This window comes from Falco rusticolus, chromosome 6 (genome assembly GCF_015220075.1).
Source record: "Falco rusticolus isolate bFalRus1 chromosome 6, bFalRus1.pri, whole genome shotgun sequence".
Taxonomy (NCBI): Eukaryota; Metazoa; Chordata; class Aves; order Falconiformes; family Falconidae; genus Falco; species Falco rusticolus.
In genome coordinates, this window is record NC_051192.1 from 4,408,300 (window position 1) to 4,425,133 (window position 16,834).

General features: G+C 40.8%; 1 protein-coding gene across 2 annotated transcripts in view; it reads left to right on the top strand.

The window, feature by feature from the left end:
• SMYD3 (SET and MYND domain containing 3) overlaps positions 1 to 16,834 on the top strand; it is a 419,807-nt gene that overhangs the window by 368,034 nt on the left and 34,939 nt on the right. For both annotated transcript variants that reach the window (XM_037392671.1, XM_037392672.1), the window contains one exon: positions 1,085 to 1,259. In XM_037392671.1, the coding sequence (XP_037248568.1) occupies positions 1,085 to 1,259 (175 nt within the window). The remainder of the gene's footprint in view (positions 1 to 1,084; positions 1,260 to 16,834) is intronic.

Below are 16,834 nucleotides of genomic sequence, written 5' to 3' on the forward strand. Positions count from 1 at the left end.
GGGGGGAATAGTATTTTCAGTTATGTCATGAAGGTAACTGCTGAACTTCCTTGAGCTGATTGTGTGGAAAAGGCTGTGATGCAAACAATGCTATTACTTCTCATACTATAAGTCTATTTTGTTGTTATTATTATTTCATTTGTTCTTACTGGTGTATATGGTATCTTTTTGGTGTTTAGACTACTTGCATTCTGGGACTCCTATAAAGTCCCAGATGACAGTACTCACTTAAAATCTGGGAGTATTGGTATTCAGCTTAGGTGTGGTCAGAGCGAGAAGAATCTGCTCTACAGAGAAGTCAGATCAGTGTGGAATGTAATGAAAATAAGTGATTTGTGGTTAGGAATATCCAACTAAAGTGAATGCAGGGTCCAGCTTACTTTTCCTCTCTCCCAAACACACAAAATATCTTCTTGTAGCAATGGAGGTACACATTTTCTTTACTGCCAGGATCCTTAAACCCAAACTGCAGTCAGATAGCAGAACTACAATGCTTTTCTTCCTCATGCATGACACATGCAGCTGTACTTGAAAAAAATAAAACAATGCTCTTTACAACTGTTTCAGGGAGATAGAAGATTAATTCATTTCAAGAAAAGGTTCTAATTTCATGAGAATTCTAAACAAAATCTTGGGCAGCTTAAAAGTGTGTCTCATTGTTTTAATATATAAAAAATACATTTTTTTCTTTTTTTAGCTGCTGAGGCATTTTGTTAAGACTCTTTTCCATGGGTCCTTGCCCTTGGATGTAAGATTTGGAGGCGTATCTTAAGTAAGTAATAATGTTTCAGCAGCTAAATAAAAAGTATTTGAATTTTAATTTGTATCCTTCCATTTTGTCATCTTTCTTTTACTCTTTATTGCTGAAGTACTGCCTTCTTTAGAAATTGTTTTTCTAAATGTAAACGAAGCATAGTTACCTAAGCTACCACTCCTGAGTTCAAGTATGTTTTCAGGAATTGAGTCTGGAATGGTGGCAGCTTTTTTATCTTAATGCCCTGTAGCTCTTACTCCTTGATAACAACATTTAGAACTTGTATTTTTGTTTGATTAGAGATATTTCTTTAACTAAGGCTAATAACAGACTGGGAGCAGGTTCTGGCAAGATGCCAGAATCTCTTGAGCGGCAATGTGGGTCGTCTTCCAGACACAAATATTTATCAGCTGAAAATGCTTGACTGTGCCATGGATGCCTGTATTAACCTTGAATCGTGGGAAGAAGCTTTGTATTACGGCCACAGGACTCTGGAACCGTACAGGTAAGAGATGTAATTGGTTTAACTGTTTCCAAAGATGGGGGGGACAAGGGGCTGTCTCATTAAAAGCAAAGATCGTTGTGTTTCCTCTAGCTGCTTCTTACTGGTTTTATTTGTTGCTGCACATCTTGCCTTGCTTTCCAGGTTAATGGATGAGGTAGAATTCCCTTTCTGCTTCTGCAGTCAGACTGAGAGCAAATCAAATGATGAAAGGAACTGTAATAATCACTGAGTATTATTAGCCTCTCACGGTTCCCTGTGTCCAGATGCTGCCCTGTTCCGGATCAGAAGCTGACTTTCTGCTTCAGGTTCCATTGCAATGGGGGCTTCTGTATTTTATGCTGAGTTAGGTCAAGCTTGAAGGACAGGTAGCTGGTTGAAATAATGTATATTCTCTGTATATTCTATACATAGAGTTTACAGAAGGATCTGCTTTTTGCAAGAGTGTTTTTTTTATTCTAACTGGACTGAAAGAGCCCCTGGTCCTTATTTTGGGAAGAGGCTGAGCTGGTAGAGCACTTGTTGTTCTTCTCTCCTGGACAGTACTTGTTGCTATGCAATGTGCTGGGAGTTTCCGAGTCTGATGGCCTGTTATCAATCAGGAAGGATGCTCTAGGAGATCCTACTTTGTGTGGTAGGTCTTGAAGTTGATTGGAGCCTGGAGCTGTAATGCGACTTTGGTCATCTTGTGGAGAAAGGGTGGGTGCTGTCTGCTTTGGGCTGTGTTCTGAAAGCGCCAAGACTTAAAGGTTTGGGTTTGGGATATTTGCATTGTATTGTTTATAACTAAATGTAAACCTGTGCTGAATGTCCAGATCTAATGTCATGCACATGTGAATGTTCATTCTTTGTAAGGTGTTTTTTAGAGCATCCATTCCTTCTCTGTTGGTTCTTCTACACCATGTGATGTTCCAGTTCACAGTGTGACATTAAGAAGTGTGAGGGGCATGCTAGTGCTGAATGGGATGTGCTGCTGTGAACATGAACATCTCAAGGTTTGCACGTCTTCCCTAATCAAACCAGGATGGCATCAGCATTCCGCATTTTGCCTGAGGAAATTTCACCTGGCAGCCTGTTTCTGAATAAAACCCTGGGCTTTACTTGAAAAACAACACAGCATTTCAGAGCTTTCACTATGAAGTGATTAGCGAGAAATCTGCATAGGCTGTGGTACTTCAGAGCTGTAGAAAAGCTCGGGGTTCATAATGACTATTGCTTATGAAGGAGGGCGTGAGTGCCTACAAATTCCACATTTCTTTGGAGTGAAATTCACGTCATGTGTGTCCCACTTAACCTTTCAAATGGGGCTTATGTCGTACTGCAGCAGTACATGCTTCCTGGCAGCCTGCTACCATGTGCCATGCTCCAGGTGAACAGAGCAGTCTGCCTGCTTAAATATCCCCTTATTACATACTAATAACCCCCACACACACTTGCTTTTCATTTTATAACTTGTTAACTCAGTTCTTCACAACTGAAAACAGGATTTTTCTGCATACACTTTTGAGAGCAGGGATTACAGTAAGACCAAGTACAATTTTACCAGATAATTCAATAAAGCTTTCTCGGTGTTGCTTACTGAAGTGTACTGTAGTTTTCAAGCTGTTTAACGCAGGAGTTTGGAGATGAAGGAAAGGGTCCAACTGTGCATCCAATTAGTATCTCTTAAGGAATACTATTTGCATAAGATATTTGACCTTTTTTTCCACCTTGAAGAGCTTTTCCTTGTTCTCTCCTCATCCAAAAGCATTATTTAAGAGAGATTTTCAGTTGTTGGTTTTTTGGGTTTTTTTTCTTTATACCTTCAAGTCACCACTGCAAGCTTTGGCACACCTGAAACAAAATCCTCAGTTTCTCATTACAGCAAATTGTGCCCTGAGCAGCGGGAGAGCAAATCCTAGGAAATCTTTTGGGATGCATTGAATTTCTCCTGTTGAATCAATCTACTGCTTGGCTGCTCCTGCAGTTCCATTATAGCTATCTATTTTCCTTTCCTCAGCTCTGGAAAAAGTATTCATACAGCTCTCCACAGGGAATCACCTGAGAATTCAAGCAGTCCATATGAATAGGAAATCATTGTTACAACTTTAAAGGCTCTGGAGATTTGGTCAAAAACAATTTTAATTTCAGGTAATGTGTTTATTGTGCATTTTCCATTTCTTTAGCAGCAGGATTAATTTTCACTGCTGTGTGACACTTTGTGTCGTAACGTATACTTTCATTATGATGGCTGCTGGCTTTCTCAGAACCATCCACTTCGTGTAACTGGCAGAGACAGATGCTTAAACTACATAAAACTGATCTGTCATACTGAATACCAACCTCTGCATTTTAGGTAGTGACAATAACCTGGAAGGAACATTGTTTAGGACCTCTCAAATATTTTTTAGACCTTCTAAAAAATAGGGAGACGGCAGCTGTCGAGATGAAAAGCTGCCTTCTCCTTTTGTGCTGAACCTCAACTGTCCGTTATTTAGTAAAACCTGCAACGTGTACTTTCACTGAACATCCTAAGCCAAAATGTACCTACCCGGCTTTTGTTGTAATTGTCGCAGTAATTGCCTGTCTGTCCAGGAGCCTTAACAAAAGTTAAGACATTTGCCTAAGTGAAAGCTGCCCCACGTCACAGTCAGCCCTCGGCAGCTTGCAAAAATAAACTTCCTTTCAAAAATCCTCATGAGCCTTAACCACAGAATAACAGAATATCAGCAAGAGGTGTTACATGGGGTTGTCATGGCTCAGTTAGCACATTCACACTCCGGGCTGACTGCTGCTCCTGCAGGATCAGGTTCAGAGATGCTGAGTAAGGCAGGCTTCCTTTGGGTTACCTCTGAGGAGGGACCCCAGCATTTAGCCCTTCGGCTGCAGAGAAAGGAGATATGTTCTGGGGATTGGATTTGGGGTATTTCCCCCCCTTGTCTCAAGTATTCATGCTTACACAGCAGACTAAGAGTGGAAGTATGCTTCCATTATAAAACTCTGCTAGATGTCCTCAGCTACTGCGACAAGAGTAGTAAGAGGAAAAGAAGTAGCTAAGTGACACCATGTACCTACTGAATTTAGGGAGCAGGGGGACTTGGTAAAGCCGCATCGCCTCCTGTGGCATTGGGTCTGGTGAGATTCTGATATGGCGAGAACAAGCATGTTCCTCTGTTTCTGTTCTGCACTGCTCATAATCTCCTGCTGGACTTAAAGCTACTGTATAAGTCCCACTGATTTTCTGATGGGCTGTTTTAATTAACAACCCTCCATCTCCAGTGCTGCAGTATTAGGTGTTAGTGGAGGGCTCCAACGTTAACAAGAGGAAATTCCTTCATTTCATCCCACACAGGAGCGTGGGGCAGAAGCGCTGTGCTGTCTCCCCAGCAGCCTTGCACATCCTTCTGTTGTTGCCCTCCCTCCGCCGAGTCAGCACTGGTACAGGGCTTGTGCTGATGTGGCTGTTCTGGTCTGGAGTGGGAGGAAGCTGGTTAGGTGCTAGCATCCCATGTTCGTGTTAGACGGGCATCATTTGTCTGCTCTTCTCACTCCTGTTCTCTAACCCTGCGAGTGGTGTTTTGCAGTATCCCATTACTTCACCTTTCCTCAGTGACTGAAGTCTTTTAGGGAAGAGGGAAAACAATCCCAGCCAACGCAACTTTGGATTGCTGTGCGAAGGGCTGGGCTTAATAAGCGTGGCTGGGGTGTGCTTCTTGTTGAGTGTTTTCTGAGAACGTAGTTGAATTTTCATTGTGTGAACAAAATGTCAGCCAGGATTTTTTTTTTTTTTTGTTTAGAATTCTAATTCAATAGATATGATGGACTGCAGTTTTCTAAGTATGTGCACTTCAATCGAAAGGCAGATGAAAAATTGATGGTTGCTATAGTATCTTTTCCGTGAGTCGTGATCTTGTAAAAAAGCCAAAAATATCTGTTAGAACCTAATATTCTTGGAAGAGCCTCTTAACCTATTTTCTTTTGTTCAAAAAGGCTCTCCAATAGAGTCAGGTTTTGTTTTGGTCTGATTTTTCCCCCCTTTCCACTGTGTTTTACCAAAAAATCCTGCTCTTACAGGTGCGTGTTTTGTAACACAATATATGCAATGACTGGAAATAAATTAGGTGTTGGTTTGTTTTTTTTTTCTTTAGCTATGATCAACTGTCTATGGTTCTTTACTGAGTTCGGCTGAGTCCTGAATACTAATTCTGAGGCACTTTGAAAACTCCAGAGTGGTCTGCAGTGAGGAACAGGACCACTGGGGGATGCTGGTGCTTCAGGGTTAAAGTGTGGCTCCAGCGCCAGTCGGCGTGGGGGAGGTCGCCCGGAGGCTTGTGTGAGGCTGGCAGGTTTCGGAACCTACGGCTAGTAGTAATTCAGTGACCGAAGTTCAGTGTCTTAATCATAAAACATGAGTAGTAAACATAAATCTTACCTCTGGGATCACCTGAGAGTGAGGCAAAAATGTGGAGAAAGCAATTCAAAGAAAGAACGGAACAAAGAACAGAAAGGAGAAAACCTACCTTGCTGACTTTTCGGGGGTTTTAGAAAATGGCCACAGGCATTTATCTCTAAAGTTTAGAGCAAAACGTGGGGAAAGAAGAGAAAAAGAAATCTTACCGAAGAACTGTGAAAAATTTTAAAAAGTGCAGCTTGTGGGAAAATCTGAATAGCTGGGGTATCATTTCTTCCCATTGTCTAAACCAAAAGGTGTGAATTAACTTGTAGTTATTTTATATACAATATATATAAATGATATATATTATTTAAGTAATATCATTATAAAAATATATTTTTTCATTCCTGAATGGTGCCATTGATTTGTCATCTAGAGATGGTAAGACAGTGGTCCCAAGTAAACCTCAGAGGTTTGTCGAAGGAAGGATGAGGTACGTTTGCTCCAAGAGTAGCTGTGTCTGTGGGCATGAGCAAGGCTGGAGCATCACGGCTCTTCGGAGCCTCCAGGAGCTGTTGCTGTAAGCCGAGTGAGGAGCTGCTTGGCACACCTTCAGCAGAGGGATGAGAGCTTGATAGTGACAGACTGCTACAGCAGGTAGAAACGGTGGTGAGCACCAAGACCACCTCTCTACTGTCCTCCCAGGTTGTTGGTAGCCGCTCAGTCTTTACTGCTTCTGTTTGGTCACATGAAATTAGCTGACACTATTAGCATAAATCAGCGGAGGCCAGACCATCCTTAGCAACCACTGCTCATGAAGCAGTTAGAAATCCTTATGAGAGACTGTTGATGTTAGAAGTTATATTTATAGCCTAGCAAAAACATTCTTCAGTTGACCATGTGTAAGTCAGACCTTCTCATGCGCTGTACTCTGTATGGTTGTGTTATACAGCTTCTTAAAAAATTGGGATATATATGAACATTTGTAGCATATGTATGATAATTGTCTTCCTACTTTACCCCCACTCTATCTCACCTCTCCTTTATGTGAGATAACACAGGGCTTGTAGTAAAACTTTTTGCTGGATAATATTTGTTATTTTTATATATATAACACAATATTTGTTATTTTAATCAGAAGTTTGCGTTCTGGAGAAGTTCAGACATCTCTTGTGCAGATCTGAAAGTACAAAAATATACATCACAAAACCGTGAAAACTGTAAACTCCACTTGGTTCTTTTTTTGTTGGCCCTTTGGGAGGGAAAACCCAGTATAAATTGGAGAGTGTATTGTCTGTGCTTAATGGTAGGCAATTCTTCGAGAAGACAGATGTTTGTAGCAACATTTGCACAATTTCTGGCTCCAGTGTACCTATTTTATAGATAAACAGGGAGCATGCTTGTCCCTGGCCTGATATCTTTAGGAATCCCTTAAAGCACTTCAGCAGCCCACTCCTTCCTACTTCCTCCCCTGCAGACCCCTCCAATCCCAACAGCCTTTTCAAAAAATGAAAAAGCAAAGTTTTCTGCCTGAAGTCTGGTGCCTGTGTTATCTGTGTCCTGATCAATCCATTTCCCACATAGGAAATAGATTTTCTGCTTTGCTGCTTGCTTGCTACGTTTGCATAGCACCGGCGCCTTCGATTCTGTGATTCTTCTCTAGTTGTTTTTTTTGTATCCTTCCATTACAACAAGGTGTTGAGCCCAAAATTGATACTTAGCTGCGTAATCCTCGGTGATTTCTGAGAGCTCACACCACCATCAGTGTGCCACCGTCGACCTTTCTTCATTTTCACATATTGTGCACGTGGATAAAACGTCTCGCTGTTCTCCCCAGTCACGCCAGCTGTTTTTCAGGCATAAATTTGCTGTCTCTAGCTTGTCCTATACACTCTGTCACTCCTGAGTGGAAGTTCAGCAACATCAGTGTTAATTTGCAGTACCTCATTCGGTATATACCACATTTCTTAGGTAGGCTAAGCCTTTTAAAAATAGCTTCATTGCTGCAAGATTTTCCTGACAGTGTTCACCCAGTAGCTCTGTATTTGTATACTGGTGCTTACTAGCTTTAGTTCTAGTTTCTAGTTTCACCTTTTGCTTATGCCAAGAGCTATTTGAATCTCAGTTTTACAGGCAGTGATCTCCTAGTGATGTTAGTGAACTACATGCCCAAGTTTCCAGCGTTTCTTTTTCCTCTGACCCAACTACAAGTGCCAGTTTCTCCCCCCGTCACATGGCATTGCCAAGGCGTTCTAAGACCCTTCTTGAAAGGACTGGGTTCTCTGGCGACGATCACTTGATCTCTAGAGATCGGGGGGGCTTGCACTGTAGGATCTCTTTCAGATTAAGGTGTTAGACCATTCAGAGCTTCAAGCTTTGTCTAGAATAAGAATTTCAGTCCTAGTCTACCTTCCTACCAGAACTGAAAGATTCAGGTAGTTACGGGGTTTGGGTTTGTTTTTAGTTTGGTTTGGTTTTTTTGTTTGTTTGTTGGGGATTTTTGTGTGTGGGTTGGTGGGATTTTTGGGTTGTTTTTTTTTTTTTGGGGGGGGGGTGGTTTGTTTGGGGTTTTTTTTGTGGATGTGTGTGTGTGTTTTTAATTAAGCAGAAATAATTGGTATCTTTGTCTTGTAATCAGGAGATCTTTTTTTTGTTAGGGTTTGTTTTTTTTTTTTTACACGTATCCTTGCAATTTACAAAGTAAGGACTTACGCAGCCCTTACTGGAGCTCTTTTCATTAGTCTGTTTGCTATTATACACCAATTAAAGGACACACGTGACCAAAGTAGAAGTGAGTATTAAACATGTACTAAGCAAAACTAACCTACATATGCATGAGTAGATATCATGGACCTGTGTGCTGTGAGAAAAACGCAGCATGGTTATTCAGCTGGAAGGATGACGAGAACAATTTTTGGGAATTCACAGTGTCTGGGTGAATTTTGTTAAGAAGGGGCGGGGGGAGCTGATGATCCTAAACAAAGGTTTGGTTAGAACCTGAGCTAAAATGGGATTGGGAAGTAATGTCAAGGGAACAATTAACAGTTAAAAATAGATACGTATGAAGCGTATGACGAGTTTTGGATTCCTTTGACAGTAACTAAGTATTGCTTTGAAAAAGCTATTTTAGAGGCAGAAGTCATGGTGAAAAGGGAGACAAAGGGGAGGAGAATCATTAAAAAATAAAGATAAACTGAACAATGCTAGCTCTGATGAAAGAGAAGAAAAGAGAGGACATGCAGAAAATAGAGAAGTTGTAAGGAACAATGCATTCTCTGAGGGGAGAATTAGGAAGAGTCTGATTTTAGTCAGAAAATATCTATTTCTTTGTTTGAATAAATTGTCAGTTTGAGTTGAGGAGGCAGAGAGCGGAGACTTGGCAGTACTTCTAAGAAGGAAATAAATTAAGAGTGCCTAGTGGTGGAGATGTGAACAGTGGTGAAAAAGAAAAATCACGATATTTAAGCAAGAAAATGGTCTAAGCAACCTTAGAGATAAAGGCTGAAAAGGATGAAAAAGCAATAATTTTTTTTCTATTGAAAAAGTGGAAAAGTTACTGAAAATTAAAAATACAGTTGGGAGGGAGGGGAAAGAAAAGGAGCAGCAGATAAGGAGAGCAAAGAAACTGAAGAACACAGAGTCTGTTTAAAGGGTGAATCAATGAGATTGGCCAGGGAGCATGAGTGATGGAAACACGGTGCTTTGCAGAGGGGTGTGCAGAACCAGAAAATTGAAGGAAGTATTGTCAAAGAAGAACTGTGCCAATGAATGACCAAATTCCTAGTGAGATGATCCATCCACCATAGAAACCAGAAAATGAAGGTCAGAGAGCTTCTGCAGCAAAATAGGTGATGTTGAGTAAACCTGAAATTTCACAGACTGATGTTGACAGGAAAGGAAGAGCAAAACCTGAACATGGAAGTGAGAGCAAAAGGTAAATTACTACAGTGAGCAAATCCTGGAGACCACACAGTTACTGGTGTTGTGGTAGACCACAAGCTCATCAGTTCTTTAATTTACCAGTGGTTGAGTGAAAGAACTAAGATGTAATGGAAGATCTTATTAAGAATGCATTACTCGGATGTCTCTGAAAAACAGAAATATCCTTATTTTCAGGTCCTGTGTTTACTGAGCTTGTGCATAATGCTACATTGGTTAACGGGTTGATGCATACTCCTGTCCACCATATCAAATCTCTGTGAGCTGTATTTCTCTTGACCTGGTCAAGGTCTGTCAGGCAGTTTTCCTTAACCCCATAAAACAAGAAAATCCAGTCCTTCTCTACAGGGAACATTTGAAGGTATTGGAACTAGTTCTGTCTAAATTATCTAATCCTGGTATAAGAAACGACACCAATGCATTAGGACAGCACTCTGCTTCATATAATTAGTAGTAGAATTGTGCCATAGGGGACTGCTCCAGGAAATGCTGAGAATTTTGACTGCTACACAAACACTAGTTGCACTAAATCCTAAATACAACAGTTCCTGGCCTTCAGAAATGTAGGTAATGGCTAATCTTCTAATCTCCTTACTTCTCTGTACAACATCTCAATGTTGGTTTATGCAATTTAGAGTGAAAGGGTTGACGGTGTGATGTGACCCTATGCCCACCTGCAAAACCATCCTGCATATTTCAAAGGTGCTTCTTCCTTCCTTTCCACTCTCGTTTTCTACTGGAAAATTCTGTCTGCTGGTATCGAGCACAGAGATGCCTGCTGATCTCCTGATAATCCAATTTCATGGTTAAGCAGGTGATTCAGTGCTTCTCTCCCATCTCCTTACCGCTCCCAGATGCCCTTCTCTTCCCTTGAGTACACTGGAACATCTTTTCTCAGTTCTCAGTTTGTCATTTCGTCATCAGGCAAGACACAGAAACCTGAATCGCCTTTAGTTATGTGACTTTGAAGATGAAAGTAAGAAGGAAGAAACAAGAAGCAAATGACTGTGGGTAGAGAGCTGAACAAAGATGATAACTGATTACAAATGTTGGAAGGCTAACAAAAGACAGGCTATAGCACTTCTAAGGAGAAAGCCTCTGAGGAAGTAGGTTGCCAAAAGGGCCAGGAAAGCTGACAGAAGTGAGAGCAAGATAAATATATCAGAGAGAAAAAAAAAACCCAACAACCAACCAACCAACCAACCTTCAGAAAATGATGTAAGTCTCCTAATAAATAATAAAAAACAGGTATTCTACAAACAAAATAAAGTCATCTTGGAGGAATACTGAGGAGTGCAATGCCCAGTAATAAACAACCAAAAAGCAATTATGAGAAGCCCAGAAATAGCAAAATTAGGGAGAAAAATACCTTTCTTTTAACTTCTCCCCATCATCACAAAAGATAAGAAAGGAAGAGAGCAAATCAAACAGATACTGCCACAGTTGCAAATACTTTCCTAGAGGAAAATCAGCTTTCTCTAGCCATGCAGTGCACTCTTGGAAGATACGGTTGATGGGCTGCCAGAAGTGCAGATAAAGTTCTGGAATCAAAGAGTGTTCATTACAGCCACACCATGAATATATTTCCATATTAATTCAGGTATGTTGAATGATGCACACCAAGGATTTAATGTACTTTTAAGGCTGGCCAGCATTTCAGAAGTCTTCTGAAAACTGGCAAAAGTGACAGCCAACAAGTAGAAGCATTCTAAACCAGGTCTTTCTACTCCATTCATTATTGATGAAACAGAAAAGAGAAAGAGAAAAGAAAATCTTTTCATGCAGTAGTGTGTTTGGCAGAATTTGAAAAATGGAATTAGATCCTACATGGCTACAAAACAAAAGCCTCAGTATATACAGTCATAAAAAGGAAAAACATGTAAGAGATTAATTTTCTTGTCATATGGGGAATTTGCAAGGTTTACCACAGCATTTTGTGGAGAACTTTGCTTTAGACAGTGGCACAAAATACATGTTTTAAAAATGTTTATGTAAATATGCCTGGAGATCTTGCTTGGGAAGAATGGGTAATTGCTGCATGTTGTACTGTTTGAGGTGTTCTGAAACACAGGCATTGCGTCCTAAGGTACATAGTGTCACTTCTTAAATCCTAGGAAAGAATCACACAAAGCAATTTATGACCAAGGGAATGTCCTACAAGTTAGTTGGTTTCATGACAATAACTAGATAGGTATTTGTCTCAGTACAGCACCAGCGTAAGGCCTTTTAGTTTTAAGAGATTTCAAAATGTGTAACCAAGTTGGGTAATATTACCCCTACTAATTCAACATCTCAGAATTTGGAGATGAAAAGCAGGTTTACGTGCTTGCAATAAGATAACATCCTGAATGCAGACTCAAGCTTTATCTGTTGCTACCCATCTGGATTCAGTTCATCTGTGTATTGTCTCGCTGGCATGTTTGCAGCGCAGGGGGGCTCAACCAATGCTGGGTATTTATCAACAGATGCTATCAAATTATGCAAGTTTGCTTGTGCTGGTAGAGAGAAAGAAAGAGAGGAAAAGGTGGGGGGAAAGGTCTTTTTCATGTAACAGAGCATCAACATTAAGCTGTGATGCAAATAGAATTATATTGGTTTTCACTAAAATTGTTAATCTTATTAAGTGCTCCATGCTTTCACCCCCCTGCCTTGCTCTGAGAGCAGCATTGTCCCAGGGAAGTACTCCTGTCTTCTGATACCTTGAGGAGAACAAGAAAGTTCTGGTTATACCCGCTGGGGCGTTGAATTGTGTCCATGGATGCACAACCTACTCCAGATATTGCAGTGGGGGAACATGATTTTTCCCTTCCCTTTTGCAGGGGCGAGGACTCTCACTGTGCCTACACCTTTGCATTTAGCAAATATCAGGGACAGAGCGTTTACTGCATCCAGTGACCCTCATAAAAACCCACAGAGAGTTCTCCTCAGACCCTGCTACGTTAAGCAAGGGAAACGTGACTACAAATTTGCTGATAAATGAAAAGGACACAGCTCCATAGAAATTAGTGGTGGTTTGTGCATCCTGATTTCACTGAAGGTCTCAGCAATGTGCAATTCAGTAGCAAAAGGCTGTCATTGTTCATGATAAAGGTGTGGTATATATAACTGGGGGGGTCAGTCTGCTTCTATAAAATCTGTTTCAAAGGTCAGAACTGGGCAAATATATACCAGGTTGAACGTGGAAGAAAATTTACTTACCATTTCTCTGATACTCACCCTAAACCACTATCCCTTCCTTTTGGTGCCCTATATTTAAACATAAGGCAAGGTGACGTTCTTGGCTGCTCTGAGCTAGCCAAGCTTGTTTTACATCAGGTAAGGATGTAAAGGATTCTCCATGAAACTCTACCTTCCCCACAGGCACAAATGCAGATATTCATGGTGTATATTCAGGTTTTGTATATATTCATACCAGTTTCTCTTGCTGTTACTGCTTCCTAGGTAAATCCACAATTAACTGGATTGCTGATGTCTTTAGCGAGCTGGGCTGTATTTTACTTGAGTTTTGTTGCTGTTGCTTTTTATATTTGCCTGATATTTCCTGTCTTTGCAGCCATTTTATCAAGATCTGTTTGTAATGGCTTCAAGCAAATACATGCATGCTTAAGCCATGCAAGTTGCATTCCAGCAAACAGTGCAATCCTTTGGCCATTTCGGCACACTCCTCAGGTGGCTCATCCCTAACCCCCAGGGCTATTCTTCTGCTTGCTTTTGTTCAACTGAGGTTGACAAAAACTATTTGATTTCCAGGGTCTTTGGCAGGGCTAGTGACAACAATGGCATATATAGAGGTACCTTAGCCTGTTCCTGAAACAAAGTTAGTGTGGTGTGTTCAATGCAATAACACTACCCCATCTTGTGATTAAGTGCTTTGTGAGTTCCATTTCCTTATAAGAACATGTGTAAGAACCCAAGAATGTATGCCACAAGTGAACTAAGCATTAATCTGTCAGCAGCTTAAGTGTGTTTGGGATAGTGCAATGGAAATATGCAGTATAGTGACACAGTGTTTGTTCTCTGGGAAGCACTTAAGAGCAGATGGAACCTGTAAAATAGACTGATTCATGAAAGCGTGCAGCTTCTATCAGATTTGTTGGATGCTTCCTTGTTTTAACCTAAATAAACAAAGGCCTGGATTTTCAGTAAGGTGCCAGTAGCTGCAGGTGTAGAACCCAACATCAGTAGGTGCACAGAAACTCATCAGGAAGGGGCTTGACTTAAAAGGTGTGCTCCTCTCCTAAAATAATGAGGTGAGTAAAAAGTACAGTATCATTGTGGATATATCTTAAGGAGCTGGAGAAAGAAAAGTGAAGTATACTGTGACAACATAAAGAATAAGATGTTGGAGTCTCATTACAATACAATCAAAAATTAAGTCCGTAGCAGGCATGTCTTAAAATTATAGTTTAATTCAATAGCATCTATAAAAATGAGGTAGAATTTTATGGAAATGGCATACAATTCTGTAACATTTGATAGAAAAATGTTAAGCATCCTACAGATCTGTTGAAGCATACTGTAAATCCCTGCAGACAATGGATAGAGTTGCAAGCTGAATTCTGCTAGGGTATGTACATAGTGTAAGGGAGATGTCACATCTGTATCCTGAATGGTGACTTTCTGAGCTCCACCACTCGCTAATCTGAAGAAATAATAAACCCCATATCAAGATCTGGAAGACCCTTACCATTTGTGCAGAGCTTCACCACAGTCACTGCTTTGTGGATTTTGACTCACACGCCATTGTGGCAGTGGCAATTCAGGTTTTGTGTTCCATAATTTACACCAAGTTGAACCTTGGGATAGAATTTGCAGACAGCCTACGCTGACATTTATCCTATTGTTTTATACTGAACTAAATCAGCTTAACTGAATCAAAAGAAGGGCTAGGTTTTCAGAAGCATGGCGTGGTTTTTTTCAATTTTGGAAAGCAATCAAATCAATGCCTCTCCCAAAATAAAAAAGAGGATGTGGATTTCTAACGACTTGCTTTCTGTGTAGTGCAGAATTTCTGTACCTGTAGCAGAGATCTTGTTTCAGCTGATTGTGAGAAATTTGCCTGGGGTGAGCAGAATAAGAAATAATATTAAAAATGTGTCTCTGGAAATATAATTCTACTCTTGTGAATTATGTGTGCTGTAGTCTCCAGTTAACTTTAAAACTACATTTTATGTGTTCTTCAGGGTATAGTATATAATACTGTATTGAGCTGGTTTGCATGTGCTGTTGGTAGGAGGACACATCCTTAGCCTGCTTTTGCAAAGCTCAATAAAAGTCATACCTCTTCAAACCTAAGGGAATCCTGACTATGCAAAGTATGGCAAAAAAACCCCAGAGCAACCCCCTCCATTTTCCCCAGCAATCGTGTACCATGTTCTTTCTGCCCAGAGCACGAGAGAGCAGAATGGCCGGAGTCAGAAGCATGCTGAAAGAATGCCATGCATTGTCCCAGTGAGTCCTTGTTCTTGCAGCAACTGTTAAGAAATTAAAGACATTTTGCTGTCAGTGAGGCTTCTATGATTGTGTCGTCTGTGCCTTTGCTTGTTAGTGCTACCTAGCAACTTGCATGAGACGGAGATGGCAAGCGTACAAAGTTCCTACAAGTTTATAGGAAATAAGAGGTCACATACAGAGTGCCTAGAAAGGGAAGGAGTTTAAGCTCATGTTCAAATATATTAATAGACACCAAAATGTCCCCATAGCAAAAAAGGAGGTTTTAATGTCCTGGTGGTGAGGAAAAAGCTTCACACCTATCTTACTGTGGTAGCGTAAACCAGCCACAAGGAGTTTGGTAAATTTGGGCGCTCCCACAACCAGCTGAACTCTTACTCCGCGGCTCACCTCGGTGGCACAGCTACGGGCAGAACCTCGGCCATCTCTCGCCCCCGTTGGGGAAAGGGAAAAGCTACAAAGAAGGTGAAAGAGAGCCGTAAATAGCAGCCAATATATTTGCTTATTCAGGGCCCGTATTTCTCTTAGAAATAATGTCATCAGAGCTCAGCATCTGCATTTTGCAGATGTGGTACTCTGTGATGTCACTTCTCAATGAATGCTTTAGATTAACAGAATGTACACTGCATCAGTGCAATTATGTATGATACAAAAATGTATCAATGGAAACATTTGGTTTCCTTCCTGCTTTTTCTGCTACAGAATTGTTGATATGTTTTATCTAAATTATTTTGTTTTATAGCTAATGTACGGAGCAAAAAAATTACCATGGTAAAGATGGGGTGAAATTTTTAAAAATAATGAAAATCTTGAATCCTGTCTGCAACTTCAGTGTTCCTTGAACATTATGTGGGAGCAAAAGGCATTGCATACACAGCAGTTCTCACTACACTGCCTGAGCGAAGCTGAGAGAGTTTTTCAAGTCTCCATTCTTTTATATATCAAAGTAAACACCATCTTTTGTTAATGTGTTTGGAAAAAATTCAAAGCGATCAGGTGGAATACTTGGCACTGTTGTAGTTATGGGTGAAATTCCCTTGGCTTTGTTCGGGCTAGAGTCTCATCTCTTGTGCTGGTTGTGGATCCCTCGGCTGTGGAGGGCTTGTGGGTGAGCCCTATGTAGGTGTCCCCAGACCTTCAGAGCTGTCGAGCCTCGCACGCCGGGTGGGAAACTTGCTCTCCTGACCTCTCCCTTGCACTCCCCAACCCACGGTGCAGTGGCTGCTGCTTATTTCCATCTCCATGTCTTTTGCATCTGCAATGAGGATCTCTGGGAAAAGTCAGCTGGAAGAATTTATTGCTAGATGGTTCATTATCCGGGAGCAATGCAGTGACATCCTTCTCTCTCCCATGCCTGGGAGTACAGGCAGTCACACGCACGTACAATTGTCATCCAGCGTGTGCATCCCGTAGTGTGTTTCTTTTCCTCAGTTCTGTAGGGGCAAATACACTTTCATGAATTCAAGACCTGATTCTCTTTCATGTACATCATTTTTAAATTGGCAAACATCTCTGAAAGTAAGAAAGCTGCACTGGTGACTGTTCACTGTAGGAGTTTTTGTTACGATATGTAGACAAATGTTTCTGAGTTCAATAAAGCATCACCTGCTCTTTAATTTTAGTGCAGCCACATTTTGCAATTTTACTTTATTCTCAATTGGTGAAGATACCTGCTTTTCACGGTCTGATGGAGATTACAAATTATTTTATCATGTAACCCAGACAAAGCAGTGATTTGGAAAGCAAAGAAGATTTTGTGAGGCATCAATGGAATGCTCTTCTCTGTGTAATGCACCCTCTTCTACTAAGCAAAAGG